The following is a 15,847-nucleotide window of genomic DNA, read 5'->3' as shown; positions in this document are numbered from 1 at the left end:
AATCAAGACCATTAGTCCACAGAGAATGTGTGCCAGTGACATGAACTTTATGGTAGCTGTTATTCCTCTAGAGCAGTACCAGGCATTGATTGCAAAGTAAAAGACACTGCTGACTGTAGATTACTTTGAGAATTCCCCATGTAGGTGAGTTACCAGGATCCATGAGGACCTTTCTGAATAGGTAGCCGAAATCACCCCAAAAAGTGACAGGAGCAAAGACTCCATTCCAGGAATGAGTTTGTGGGGCCCCTGCTTCATATCCGTTCTGCCCATTATTCTAATGGAATCCAAATTCAGCTCTACTGGGATTATTAATTAAATGCCTTTGGGCATTTCTAAGGGTTGCACAAGTGCAACAGATAGATTTTAGCAGCTTTTAAGCTCTTTCCTCTTCATTGGGCATGTTTGTGCTTGAAACACATCTTGAGTTGAATCACCAATAAAATACCGAAACATTGCACCTGTTTGTGTTTTAGTCTTTGCTGCTGTCCCCTATAATCTGTTGTACTAATTTTTCTTAAGAAAACTGTGTAATGTTGTATTTAATTTGCAGTGTTTTTTGTGTTCACATTTGAATTGTTCAGTTAAGCAGTTAATAATTTGTTGTTGTTTTTTTTTTTTTTTTTTTTTTTTTAAGCAACGAGTGATGGCTTGTTTTAGAGCCTGGGAAGACTGGACCATTTACCCCGAACCTTTCCTGATAAAATTGCAAAATATTTTCTTGGGTCTTGTTAACGTTGTCGATGTTAAAGAATCAGAGGTAAATGAAGAGGTTATTTTCCAGTAAAGCTTGTCAGAGGTTTATGTAAAATTATTTAGGATGGAAAGGGCTTACTCTTTTTTTTTTCTTTTTTTTCTTCCATTGTTAGTTTTCCTCTTTTACACAATACTTGTTTTTACATTCTTAAGAACCTCCATTGAAATATGAAAATGTGACTGCTTATTCCAGGGGCACTCTATCGATTTGGCAGTGCTTGTGCTATGCCCGATTTTCAGGGTGTTGCGATTATGTACATGATGTTGTGATCATGTACATGTAGTAAGTGGTACCCTCCCGAAAATATTTCCGCCTTCTCTCGTTTAAGGATTAACATTTAAAAGATCTGTTTACACCAGTGCATTTTCGTATTTGTAATCAACTGTGCCTTTCTTTCCCCCACACTGTTTTCTGAAGCTCTTTTTCTAAGTGGCAGCTAAAGGGTAATCTCCTTTTCAGGCTTGGATTGACAGTGCACCTTTCGCCAGTGCTTCCATGATCAGTTAAAAAAAAAAAAAAGGAACTTTCAGAAACGCTACTGAGAGAGAATTTGGCTTCTCCCGCTTGTTTCCCTTGTGGCTAGAATTCGATTTGGCAGAAATTGTGTGCTTCCACTGAAAGAGGATATAATGGAGTGGCCCAATTAGATGGAAGGAGATGAGATTGCGCAAGACTTTATAGGGTGCCAAGACGACGTAACTCTGCTTCACTGGGTCCAAAGGGAAGTGGAGTGTGATTGGGAGGCCACTGACCTTCTCAAATTTGAGATGGATCTACAAACCCAGTAACTATCTACTCTGGAAATTAACTAATTGGAATTTACTTTCAAAGTACTAGTTAATAGGCAATCATCCAGATAAGAAGTAGTAATGTGCTAGACTGAATGGTCTACCTTCCGAGTTTAAGCATATACTCAGTTGATATGGGACATGGATCATTTAGATGTATAAAGCAGCCAGGGAGCAGGTTCCCTTCTATAAAACCTGCGCACAGCCATGATTCTGCTAATTCACTAGCAAAGGATGCTCAATGTCCTGATGCCTTAAAAGTGTTTGACTCTGTTGAATGACTCCATATATAATAGCACTCCTGAAATGGATGGGCTTTGGTCCACAATTCCTGTACTGGGTTCAACACCTGTATGCTTGTTCTACAGTGAAAAGTAATAGTGGACTCCGGTTAAAAACATTTGTCATGAAAAACGTAACACAACAGGATTCCATTACTTGCTGATGAAACTCCGACTGGAATAAAAGAATATAATTATATGCAGATGATAATCTACTTTAAGTAGCAGACCCAGAGGCTGCTATAAATTGGCACCTCTCAATCTCCAGACTTTTGGACGATATTATGGATTCAGTATTAACTGGAGCAAATCAGTGTTATAGCCCCTCTAAGAATGGGTCTAGGTAGTCTTCTGTCCTACGTTTTAATATTGTATGTGATTTGCTTATGTACATGGGATGTGTTAGGAGAAATTTGGATGACTTAAATGCAATTAATTATACAGGAATTTGCCAGATTTTCAAAAGGATGTGCAACCTTGTTGGTCACTGCCCCTCCTCTTGTTACTAGTGCTTTTGCTAGTGCTTCCAGATTCTTATACCCAATGCGCTATGCTGTCTGACACATGGTCTCTTCCAAAGACTAATTACGGCAGTACAGGTGCTGCTGTGAGGTACCCCCCAGCGCTGTATCACTTTAAATAAGTTAACAAGAGGACTCTACGATGAAGGCATTCCATTGCCAGACTTGCAAAAATACAATTGGACAACCCATCTGGTAGTGAAAAATCACTGGGCCTTTACATCCCAGCAGGCACCATCATTTAGGATAGACAGACACAATAATGGGGAGCTGGATACCTTAGGTGGTTTGCAACAGCAAGTAGCACTAGCACCTACTACAGCACACCACCATGATCAAAATGTGGAGAATAGTTTCCAGGAAAAAGGTATGGTAAGGCAGACTGCCTTGAGCCACCCACTCAGTGAATGAGTAAGCAGAAAGGCTTTTAGGGATGGGATACAGAAGGCATCACTTTGTAGATATGTCTTGGGTACAATATCTGATAGAGTTCTACTTGCAGGTTCCTTACTTTAGAATATCCCCCAGGCTTCAGTCTGGATCCGGAGATTTTTCTCGAGCAGTACCCCTGCGTGCCGTCAGGTGGCACTGGTCGGCTCTGCGTCTGTCAGCGACACTGTGCGCACCGGACATGACATCACAGGACCTATATAGGTGCCACCCTGGTGTGCTGACGTCAGTTCTTTTTTTTCCTGCACCTGCCATCGCAGATCCGAAGAAGAGCTACCTCTGTCACTTTTTGACTGGTCTTTTTTCAACTTTTTGTTGAGATTTTTTGAGTGTTGACACTCCTGGTGTTTTGATATGTTGTCACATAAGACTGGATTCAAGCCCTGATGGTCCTGTCATGGGGCTATGTTCATGATGGATCCGCACCTCGTGTGCTTGTGGTGTCTGTAGTGCGACCACGACCTGAAGTCGTGTTCTAAGTGCTGGGCCATGAATCCGAAAGCTTTGAGGAAGTGGTCCCTTAAGCTCTGTTTGTCCCGCACTCAGCTCCATGTCACTCTTGATCTCGGTCGAGAGTAAGGTCCCGAGAATGGTCGCTGAGCCCCCATTCTTCATTGTCCCACTCCAAGTCCTCTGGATGGTCGGGTAAGTCGAGGCACAAGAAGAAAAATCGTTCTTTCGACTTCACCCTTTCCGTTCGGCCAACTAGAGGAGGGAAAAGGAGCATAGTCATTCCAGACCTCCATTCTCAGAACCTGCGTCTGAGTCAGCTCCACATCTCCCAGAGTTTCAAGGAGCCGGAGTGACCACTGCCCAACTCCGTGAGTTTTATGAGGCCATGGGCCACATATTTAGGCCGTCCGCCGGAGCGTCTTCAGGCCCTGCGGTGTTGGCAGGGGTCCCCTCGGATTCCGTGCTGGCGGCTTCGGCCTCAGCTCCAGAGGGCACCCATGGATCTGTTTCTAGATCAGAACCTGCTGGATCGACTTCGACAGGTAGTTTACTCTCGAGGTCGGATCCTGACCCTTCTTCTCTTGGGTTGGGGTACTTTGAAGATTGGAAGGGGTCTCTGGACCCTCTGGAATACCAGCTGTGAGATCCAATGGACTGCCGGATGAACCAGGATGAGGCCAGTGGTCTGGACACTTCCCTTTACACTGGTATGCTTACCTCTCCACCGAAGCAGGAGGGAACATCCTACTCCATGGTGGTGAGAAGAGCGGCCGAGATCCTGGGCCTTGAGCTGCCTTCAATGGCAGTCACTACTAACCTCCTGACAGAGATGCTTCAACCTGGAGTTTGCACTTCTGAACCCCTTTTGCCCTTTGATGAAACCCTCACTGATGTCCTACTGGGGACCTGCTCCAAGCCCAGCACAGGGGCTCCTGTGAACAGGACTATCACCCGCTGCCAAAGACCTGCTCCGAATGACCCAGTGTGTCTGACGCAACACCCGACCCCTGAGAACTTGGTTATCCAAGCCTCCGCATCTCCAGGCGCATTCTCTTCTGCACCCCCGGATAGGGAATTCAAGAGGCTGGATCAGTTTGGGAAGATGGTTCCTTCCTCCAGCCTGCCATTGCAGTTACTGAACACTGCATGCCTTTTTGGGCTTTTACACCCATACTTTGAGACACGGTCGCTCAGGTGCTGCCACAGGTTCTGGGGGATGACCGGACCATTCTCTCCCAAGCTGTTGCTGACGGGAGAGACGCAGCGAAGTTCATGATATGATGTGGACTAGATATGACCGACTCACTAGGAAGATTGGTTGCATCAACAGTGGTCTTGAGGCGCCACACCTGGTTGAGGACGTCTGGCTTTTCGGGGTATGTCCAATCCACTCTTAGGGACATCCTGCTTGATGGCACCCGTCTCTTCGGATATTAGCAGACTCTGCGCTGGAGCACTTTAATGAGTCCTGGATTACAGAAAGGTCATTGGGCCTTGTAACTTCCCCTTGCCCTCACTGCTTTTTGTCTCTTTTTGTAGTGACTGAAGGGGCACCCACCCACATCTGTTCCTCTCCAGGCACCATGCTGCGCATGCTGCCCAGCCTCTGCGTGGCCAGAGACGTGGAATCGATTGTCCTACTGGATCAGGGAGCCAGTGGTCTGGCAAGGCCACGCCCCATACCCCCCCTTCCCCATCAGGGGCCAGTTGGAGGCAGGATTTGCCATCACCTGCCCTGCTGGCAGTCCAGCACATTGGACAGATGGGTTTTGCAAATAATCCGAAGGGGCTTCTCCCTCCCCTTCAACGCCTACTACTCCTTTCATACCACCATCCTACGAGCAGATGACGGAGGATCATGTGGCACTTCGCTTCAAGGGGTTTACGGCTCTTTTGACCAGTGGAGCCTTAGAGTGAGTCCCTGTGCCATAAGTAGGTTGTTTTCATCATTCCCGCTACTTTCTGGGGCCCAAAAAGGGCATGGGCATCCTACCTGTCCTAGACCTTTGGTCCCTCAATCTCTTCCTCAAGAAGTTTAAAATGCTCACTCTGTCTAAGGTTCTTTCTGCTCTGGACGCAAGAGACTGGTTGGTAGCGCTGGACTTGCAGGATGCTTATTTCCATATTCCCGTCCTGCCTGCCCTCTGATGTTACTTACAAAACACAGTAGGCCACAAACATTTTCTGTTCACCGTTCTCCCCTTTCGCCTTACCAGCACCCCTCTGGTGTTCACCAACGTGATGGCAGTGGTAACAGCTCATCTGTGCATATCAGGGTTTTCAGTCTTCCCGAATCTCGATGCCTGGCTGTTGAAGGCAGGCTGTCTCCCACCTCTAGACTACGACAGACCTCCTCCATTCACTGGGGTTCACTATAAACGTGTCTAAGTCACACCTGACTTCTTCTCAGATACTCAGATTTTATTGGAGCTGTTCTGGACACGGTGCAGTTTCTGGCTTATCCTCCCGAGCAGCGAGTCCAGGATATTCAGGTTATGATACCAGTGTTTCAGCCTCCATCCTGGATTTTGGTGAGAATGGCTCTGAGGCTTCTTAGCATCATGGCCTCCTGCTGGTGACACATGCCAGATGACATATGTGGGCTCGCAGTGGGACCTGAAGTTCCAGTAGGCAAAACATCAGGGAAATCTCTCCAACATGGTCCAGATCTCGGAGGAAACTGCACAAGATCTGCAGTGGTGGCTCTTGAACCACAATTGGGTCAGAGGCAGATCCTGCTCCCTTCCCGAAATTAATCCAGTCAGTAGTGGCAGATTCATCACTCCTGGGATGTGACAGCCTCATCGGAGCGGTGGAGGTCTCTGGCGGAGTCTGGGCTCCACATTAGTCTTTTGGAGTTCAGGGTGATCAGACTGGCATTGAAAGCATTCCTTCCCTCTCTCAGTGGGAAAGTAGTGCAGGTGTTAACAGATACCACCACCACCATCTGGTACTGCAACAAACAGGCCGGAGTGGGGTTGTGGGCCCTTTTTCAGTAGGCTCTGGACATAGCTGTAACATCACGGCATTTCTCTGGTGGCTCTACACCTGGTGGGCTTTGTGAACACCAGAGCGGTCAAACTCAGCCGACAGTGCATGGTCGATCACGAATGGTGTCTCCATCCAGAGGTGTTGGAAGGTCTCTTTGAGCAGTGGGTAGAGCCTTTGTTAGATCTGTTTGCCTCTGCAGAGAACACACAATGTCGGCAGTTTTGCGTGTTGGAGTTTCCAAGTTTGCTTTTCGCCTTGAGTGGAGCTCAGCCCTCCTGTCCGCTCAAGAGCATGGGGCCCAAGTAATCCTTGTGGCTCGGGACTGGGCACAAAGAGTCTGGTATCCTGAGCTATTGAGCATGGCCATTGATCCTCCAGTCAGACTGCCTCTTCGGGAGGATCTTCTGTTGCAGTTGCAGGGAAGAGTTCTCCACCCGAACCTGTCTAGTCGCCACCTTGTTGCGTGGACATTGAGCAGCGGCTTTTGACCTCCCGCCCGAAGTCTGTAACGTTATCTTGGCAGCCAGACATCCATCCACCAAAACAGTATGCGCCTGTCGATGGAACACATTTGTGGCATGGTGCACAGACAGTCTGACGCCCCCTTTCTACCCCTCTTTCTGATGTCTTTATGCTTCCTTGGCCCGGCAGGGCTCTGCTTTGGGCACCCTCAGATGTTATTTGTCTGCTATATCTGCATTTCTGAGAATACCTGTCCAACTTTCTTTAAGTCTCCTTTAGTTGGTAAATTCCTTAATTGTCTTACCCACGTTTCCTCCATCAGCATTCATCATGTTCCAATGGGATTTGCACTTGATTCTGACAGTTTTCACGTGTGCCCTCCCTTCAAGCCTCTTCACAATTGTCCGCTCAGGATTCTAACATTAAAAACAGCCTTACTTGTGGCCATTACATCTGCCCACAGGGTATTGTCATCTAATCCACCCTACCTTTCCATGTATCCTAACAAAGCTTTGCACTCGGGCTTTCTTTTTGCCAGAAGTGGTCACGCTCTTTCATGTAGGCCAATCCATCACCTTGCCTGTTTTGTATGCACTCCTGCATCCTCTTAAGGAAGAGGAGAGACTCCACCACCTGGATCCAAAAAGAGCATTGGCGTTCTACTGTGATCGTACAAAAGAGTTCCGGGTGGATGATCAATTCTTTGGGAATGTGGGTGCGAAGAAAGGTCGGGCGGTGTAGAAGAGAACCATCCCTAGATGGGATGTTCTCTGCATTTAAATGTGCTATGCATTGGCTAAAAAGCAACCCCCGGATGGTTTGCACGCTCACTCAACCAAAGCGACAGATTCAACCACTACGTTAACAAGTGGCGTTCCAGTCCTGGATATCTCCAGACAGCAACGTGGGTATCACTGCACACATTCATCAAACACTACTGCCTGGAAAGTCCGGTCCAGAGGAACTGGGTACTTTGCCTGTTCGGTCCTGCATGACTTCCTATTACAATCTTGGGTCGCAGAGCCACCTCCGGGGACGGTATTGCTTGAGTATTTATTCTAAGGTAAGAAATCTGCAACTGGAAGTCTCTATCACATGAACAAGTTACTTACCTTCGGTAACACCTTATCTGGTAGAGACAACATCTAGTTGCAGATTCCTTACCGACCCACCCCTCTTCCCCGCTCTGCAAACTGATTTCTAGGGACTGGAACTTCCTTTCAGTGCCCTATTTGTGATGCACCAGTGGTCAGTGTTCTTCATAATCTCGGCGCTTCTGGTGTGGAAAGTTGGGAAAAGAAACTGACGTCAGCGCTCATTGGCGGGGTCTATATAGGTCCTGCGATGTCATATCTGGCGCTCATTGCACCAGATATGGAGCCGACCTATGCCACCTGATGGTGCACAGGGGCACTGCTCGAGAAAAATCTCCGGATTGAGATAAGAGTTGATGAAATACCTGATAACTTTCTTTTGTAGCATAGGCTTGTCTGTGAACATCTGGGGCGAAAAGCAGTCTTCATGACTTACAGAACACTGGTGAAGGATACCCCTCGAGACCTTTGTAAACTGAGGGCTAAATTGGCAGCAGACCTGGGAGAATTTGAAAGCTCCTATTGGGAGAATGCATTATATGCATGCTTCAGACTAGTTCAGATAAAGTTGTTGCAGATAGTGTATCACAGCCAGACTAAACTGAGAAAACTGGAAAGGTAAGCTCAGCCCTGTTTCTTTGAATGTATGGGCAGGTGGCAATCTATGTGGTTATGCCCCACTATGAAGGAACTTTAGAGTGAGGTATTTTAACCCCTTCGCTGCCAGGCCTTTTCCCCCCCTCCTGTGCCGAGCCTTTTTTTGGCTATTTGGGGAAGTTCGCGCTTAGGCCCTCATAACTTTTTGTTCACATAAGCTACCCACGCCAAATTTGCATCCTTTTTTTCCAACATCTTAGGGATTCTAGAGGTACCCAGACATTGTGGGTTCCCCAGAAGGAGGCCAAGAAATGAGCCAAAATACAGAGAAAATGTTTTTTTTTTTTCAAAAACATGGGAAAAAGGGGCTGCAGAAGAAGGCTTGTGGTTTTTTTCCCTGAAAATGGCATCAACAAAGGGTTTGCGGTGCTAAACTCACCAGCTTCCCAGCTTTCAGGAACAGGCAGACTTGAATCAGAAAACCCAATTATTCAAAACAAATTTGGCATTTTATTGGGACATACCCAATTTTGAATTTTTTTGTGCGTTCAGCCTCCTTCCAGTCAGTGACAGAAATGGGCGTGAAATCAATGCTGGATCCCAGAAACCTAAACATTTCTGAAAAGTAGACAAAATTCTGAATTCAGCTAGGGGTCATTTGTGTAGATCCTACAAGGTTTTCCTACAGAAAATAACAACTGAAAATGAAAAATATTGAAATTGAGGTGAAAAAAACATCAATTGTTCTCTACGTTTTACTCTAACTTTTTCCTGCAATGTCAGATTTTCGAAAGCAATATACCGTTACGTCTGCTGGACTCCTCTGGTTGCGGGGATATATAGGGCTTGTAGGTTCATCAAGAACCCTAGGTACCCAGAGCCAATAAATGAGCTGCACCCTGCAGTGCGTTTTCATTCTATACCGGGTATACAGCAATTCATTTGCTGAAATATAAAGAGTGAAAAATAGCTATCAAGAAAACCTATGTATTTCCAAAATGGGCACAAGATAAGGTGTTGAGGAGCAGTGGTTATTTGCACATCTCTGAATTCCGGGGTGACCATACTAGCATGTGAATTACAGGGCATTTCTCAAATAGATGCCTTTTTTACACACACTCTAATATTTGGAAGGAAAAATGTAGAGAAAGACAAGGGGCAATAACACTTGTTTAGCTAATCTATGTTCCCCCAAGTCTCCCGATAAAAATGATACCTCACTTGTGTGGGTAGGCCTAGCGCCCGTGACCGTAAGCGCCCCAAAACGCAACGTGGACACATCACATTTTTTGAAAGAAAACAGAGGTGTTTTTTGCAAAGTGCCTACCTGTAGATTTTGGCCTCTAGCTCAGCCGGCACCTAGGGAAACCTGCCAAACCTGTGCATTTTTGAAAACTAGAGACCTAGGGGAATCCAAGATGGGGTGACTTGTGAGGCTCTGACCAGGTTCTGTTACCCAGAATCCTTTGCAAACCTCAAACTTTGGCTAAAAAAACAAATTTTCCTCACATTTCGGTGACAGAAAGTTCTGGAATCTGAGAGGAGCCACAAATTTCCTTCAGCGTTCCCCCAAGTCTCCCGATAAAAATGATACCTCACTTGTGTGGGTGAGCCTAGCGCCCGCGACAGGAATTGGCCCAAAACACAACTGGGTCAAGATGTCTGAGATGGTTCGGGTCAAGGAAATTGCTGTTGATTCTTGTGATATTTTAGCCATAGTAATACAGCCTAGGTCTAGTACCCCTGTGCTGTGTATTAATATCTATAACCGTCCAGGCTCCCTTAACCAACAGTCTGACACCATTCATCGCTTGCATAATGTTCTTTCAGAATTCCATTCTAAATATTGAGTCATTATTGCTGGTGATCTTAACGCCCAAATTGAATTTGGCTCAGCCTTTGCTGAGTCCACTCAGGATGAGGACGTAGTGTGGAACATTCCCCCACTTCAATTTCACCCTACGCCACTCATTCCTTCCCCTAGGGTGTCTCAGATAATGGACCTTGCACTTACCTACGGCCTCCGTTTTGGAAATGGCCGATTTCCAAATGATAACCATGCTAGGCCCACTTTTTTCAGAGGTAATTATAATAGTTGTTTGGATTACGTCATCTTGGGTTTGCGAGTTTGGCATCTCATAACTAATGTAGAGGTGGGTCTTCCTCGCACTAGCGACCATGCCCCCCTGCAAATTGCATATAACGTAGCCTTGTTTGATCTACCCGCTGTTTTGGTTGGCCGAAGTGATCTGTTGAAACTTTCCACTAATAAGCTTGCGGTAAAGTGGCCTTCATTTTTGAAATCTAACTTACTGAACCATAAGCTTGGCATTATGATGACCCGTCACCAACTTTTTGAGGACCCCATTGCGTTATCTCCTTCAGAAATTTTGTCCGCCCATGTGGGTTTTTTTGCGGAACTTGAGGAGCTTTTCATTAAACCTTCCAAATCCCAAACAAAATCTTCTGCTCCTAGGTGCAAATGGTTTGACAAAGAGTGCCGGGTGGAAAAGCATCTTCTATCTGAAGCCTTAAAGACAAAGAACCGGGATGACATTACACATGCGAGAAAGAACTATGTGTCTACTCTCACTCTATCAAAACTCAAATATGAGGAGCATTTATGGGAGTGTCTGGCGGAGGCTGCTAGCTCTCGCGACGCCAAGGTCTTTTGGACTTTGGTTTCGCGCAGCGACCCAGGCCTGTCATCCACTACCGAATGTCATATCGACCCAGGAACCTGGTTCTCTTATTTTCGTGAACTGTATGGCTCTCGGCTGGAGCTTTATGATACTTCCACAGATTACGCACTGTGCCAGCCTGAAATGCCGCCCTTCACCCTAAAAGAAACAGAGATGGCAATTTGCCCTCAAAGATCTGGTAGGGCCCCTGGCCAAGATGGTATTCCCTCGGATCTGTACAAATCAGACCTAGCTGTGTGGACCCGATATATCAACAGGGTATCAAACACTGCCATGGCATCTCGATCCTATCCGCTCTTGTGGAAGATGGCGATTATTGTCCCCGTTCATAAAAAAGGAGACGAGCTCCCCCAGGAATTATAGGCCTATTAGTCTATTAGACAACTTGAAGAATTTTTTTTCGTACCAGTTGCTAACTAGATTAAAACAATGGATAATGAAAAATCAGGTCTTAAGCCATCTTCAGGCAGGATTTAGGGACAAGATCAGCACTATCGATCAGATCTTCCGATTTACCACCATCAAGTGGAAGACCGTAGATTCATACAAAGGCCACTTATTTGTGGCCTTTGTTGATTTGAAGTCTGCGTTTGACCTGGTCCCGCGTGCCAAGCTTTGGGAGGTCCTTAGTACCACCGGTGTTCCGGGTTCCATGATTAATATTATCAAGGATCTTTATTCTGATAATTGTGCTAAAGTCCGCTGGGGTGCTATTGGTGATCTGACTCCTGCTTTTCCAACTGCACGGGGCGTGAGGCAAGGCGGTCTCTTGGCGCCTACCTTATTTCTTTTGTTTATTAATGCCTGTTTGCCATATCTCTTAGACTGTCAAAGTGATGCCCCTAGCCTGGGCGGGCAGAAGATTCCCTGTCTTCTGTTTGCAGATGATACCCTATTGTTATCACGTACTGCTATGGGCCTTTCTAGGTTGCTCTCCAGATTCCTGGAGTTTTGCACTGACCATGGGTTATCAATTAATTCAGCAAATACAAAATACATGTTTTTTGGAGATATTAGAAAAAGAATTAAGAGGCCTGTATACTTAAATGATGTCCCCTTGGAAAGGGTGGGTACCTTTGATTATCTAGGTATTAAAGTGGAAGATTCACATCTTTGGCATGCCCAGCGCCATAAATCTTTATTATGCCTGAAGCAGAGGGCGGGGGGAATTGTCAGATTTGCCTCTAGTTCCCCGAAATTTGCAATATCTCCTGCACTGGAAATATACAAAGCTCAAGCTAGGGGGGCCGCCTCATATGGAGCTGAACTTTGGGGCCATTGTAATCTGGCGAATCTGGCTAGGGCGGAAAATCAGTTTCTAAAAATGATGCTAAAGGTTCCATTGAGTACCCCATCTTTGCCCATTCACGTGGACCTAAATCTTTTTTCAATCTCACAGATAGCTGCCTTAAGGCCCCTGCTGTTTTGGATTCGGCTATGGACAACAGATGCCCTAACCCCTTTTCGGTGTGGCCTCCTCAATGTGGTGGGCCGTGATTTTAGTATTAAATCTAAATGGTGTGTTTTCGTTGAACAATCCTTTTCTCGTCTTGGCTTAGGTTCCTATTGGCATGATCCTATTTCTATTCCTAAAAATGCTGCACAGCTGTTAAAGGATGCTTATTGGCATAATGTTCAGGTTGGACAATTTGCTAGTTCTATTCCATTGTCTATGTCCGACAATTTTTTACTTGTTAAATGTCATTACGAATTTGAGCCCTTTTTGGATGCAAAGTTATCTCCATTTGCTCGTGCCCTCTTTATTAGGTTTAGGATTGGGTCTCTCCCCCTGTGCTGCCTTACGTACAAATGGTCCAGTTCAACTAATAGATCTAAAGGTTGCCCGATGGGTTGTAAAAGTGAAGAAACTGTTTCACACGTTTTCTTCCACTGTCAAGCATATCACAAACAAAGAGCACTTTGGCTCATCCCGCTTTGCAAACAATTAGGAGTTAGATCCTGTCTCCACGCTGAGAGAATTTTAAAATGCGACCCGTCCGTCCAGATAGCTCTACCAGTGGCAAGATTTCTTGAGTCTATCTGGCGGTTGAGATTAGCAAGTTTAAGGGTCAAAACTGTGTAGTTATTGTTTAGTTTTATCTATGTATATTTATTTAACTTGGATGTATGATTGCAGTTTTTGTTGTACAGGACATAGACCTTGGTTTGGTTCATTATGGATTATTTATAGTCCTATGGAACTGATCCTTTATTTTATGTCGTGAGAATTTTAAAACGAAAATCATCCACCCAGACAGTTTTTTTTAATGGGGAAAAAAAAGGGGAACATTTTTGTATTATTCTGACATCTGAGATTAGCAATTGTAAGGAACAAGAGTGGGGAATTAATTTTTAGACTTATTTATTTATATTTATCAAATTGGGTGTATGATTGCTCCATAGTATATAGATATTGGTGTATTATATTTTTAACCAGTGTTGATTCATGGAACTATTCTCATTATTGAGTACAGCCTTTCATTATATTAAGTGATGTTTATTTGACTGCTTATTTTTTGTTTGTTTTTTAAAACTTGTCTTGTCCCTTTTAACTGTGCTTTTACCTTATTTTTTTAGTACCCCCTTGCTTTTAGAAGCCCCCTTTCTTTTTGTTGTGTATTGTACTTTAATGGTTTGTTTTTACTTACCGAAATAAAGTTAATGAAAAAAAAAAAACACAACGTGGACATATCACATTTTTTCATAGAAAACAGTGCCTACCTGTGGATTTTGGCCTCTAGCTCAGCCGGCACCTGGGGACACCTAGCAAACCAGCGCATTTTTGAAAACTAGAAACCCAGGGGATTCCAAGATGGGGTGGCTTGTGGGGCTCTGACCAGGTTCTGTTACCCAGAATCCTTTGCAAACATCAAAATTTGGCCCAAAAAACACTTTTTCCTCTCATTTCGGTGACAGAAAGTTCTGGAATCTGAGAGGAGCCACAAATGTCCTTCCACCCAGCGTTCCCCCAAGTCTCTCGATAAAAATGGTACCTCACTTGTGTGGGTAGTCCTAGCACCCACGAAAGGAAATGGCCCAAACCACAACGTGGACACATCACATTTTTTCACAGAAAATAGAGGTGTTTTTTGCAAAGTGCCTACCTCTGGATTTTGGCCTCTAGCTCAGCCGGCCCTGGGGGGGGGAGGGGGCAGAAATGGCCTAAAATAAATGTATTTAGCCCCCCCCCCCCCGGAGCGACCGTTGGCTACGGGGTCGCTCCCCTGCGTGACATTGGCACCAAAAAACAAATCCCTGGTGCCTAGTGGTTTCTGCCCCCTTGGTAGCAGATTGACCTAAAATCAGCCAATCTGCCCCCAAGCGGGGCAGAAATGGTCTAAATACAATTTGCCTCCCAGGGGAGCTACCCTTGCCTAATGGGTCGCTCCCCATCTCTAAAATAAACGAACAAAAAAAAAAACACAAAAAAAAAATGTGCCCTGGCGCCAGGGGGGGCAGAAATGGTGTAAAATAAATAGATTTTTTTTATCCCTGGTGCCTAGAGGTTTCTGCCCCCAAGGGGGGGGGAGGGCAGAAAACGCCTTCCAAAAAAATGTCCCCCCTGGGAGCGACCCTTGCCCAAGGGGTCGCTCCCTTATGACAATTTAAAAAAAATCCCTGGTGTCTAGTGGGCGTTTCAAAAGCCGGATTGCAAGCAATCAGTCTTTTGAAACGCTTGGAGAGACTTCAAAGGGAAGGAAATACATTTCCTTCCCTTTGAATCCTCTCTGCCTCCTCCACGTGATCAGAAGAGAAATGCAAAGGAGGCATTGTGACAATCAGCCCGCGCGCTGACGTCACAGGGGGAGTGGGGGAGGTCGGGGTGGAAGGGGAAGGGCTTCCCCTTCCATCCCTGACTTGGGGGGGTGCCCTAGCACTTCCTCTGGGCTGGGTGCCCAGGGCGTAACCATTACATCCTCTGCACAGAACCAGTTAAGTACCTGAATAAGGTGCTGGAGGTTGAGATTTCTCCACCAACCATACTCACAGTATTGGGAATAGGGTGGGTGTATATCATATTAACAAAATACAACAAAACATTTTCAATCTAGATATCAAGATTGCAAGACTGGATAAAGCCAGAGAGTTTTGAGTAGTGCCAGGATACAGTGGCACTTCAATATTAACTAGCATGTGCATGCAGATACATTTATTTATATATAAAGGCAGATGATGTTGCACAACATAAGAGAACATTGTCGGCCATAGGTAAGAAAACTCTTGAGCAGAGTTTCCCCCATCCCATTAATATCGCTCACTCCCATCCCAAGCTGCGTAGAAATGAAAATACACACAATGGGAATTATGTGCAAGATATATGATCCATAACACTGGTGGGAGAAAAAGAATACCAGTGGTCAGATTGGGATGCTATTTGTTCACCAATGTTTTCTTGTCTGAAAGGGCATAAAATTGGTTAAAAAAATTGAGTTCCCACATAACCTCCAAAGTTAATGCAAACCAGCAACCTCCTTACCTCAAACCGTTTCATGTCATCTGTTCACTCCTGCCTTTGACTGCACCCTTATCTTCATTCCTTGGGAATAATTACTGTTCAGTATAACACTATTCAACAAATACCTTCGGTTATGACTGCTCTACATAATTTGAAGTACAAGTAAGCCATGGTTCTTTGTATAGTGTGTTGGTACCCTAGGGTTAGGTGAGCTTAATAGGAATGTAAAAAAAATAACATTATGCATTGCTAACTAACTGTCCCAACTAATTGCAAAAATCTTAACCTGATATTT

General features: G+C 45.3%; 1 protein-coding gene across 4 annotated transcripts in view; it reads left to right on the top strand.

Moving 5' to 3' along the window:
* U2SURP (U2 snRNP associated SURP domain containing) overlaps nucleotides 1-15,847 on the top strand; it is a 478,698-nt gene that overhangs the window by 260,770 nt on the left and 202,081 nt on the right. For all 4 annotated transcript variants that reach the window (XM_069213906.1, XM_069213907.1, XM_069213910.1 and 1 more), the window contains one exon: nucleotides 638-760. In XM_069213906.1, the coding sequence (XP_069070007.1) occupies nucleotides 638-760 (123 nt within the window). The remainder of the gene's footprint in view (nucleotides 1-637; nucleotides 761-15,847) is intronic.

The sequence above is a fragment of the Pleurodeles waltl genome, chromosome 11 (assembly GCF_031143425.1).
Source record: "Pleurodeles waltl isolate 20211129_DDA chromosome 11, aPleWal1.hap1.20221129, whole genome shotgun sequence".
Lineage (NCBI taxonomy): Eukaryota > Metazoa > Chordata > Amphibia > Caudata > Salamandridae > Pleurodeles > Pleurodeles waltl.
Note: the sequence above shows the minus strand (reverse complement) of the source record. Positions and strands in the feature narration are given on the sequence as shown.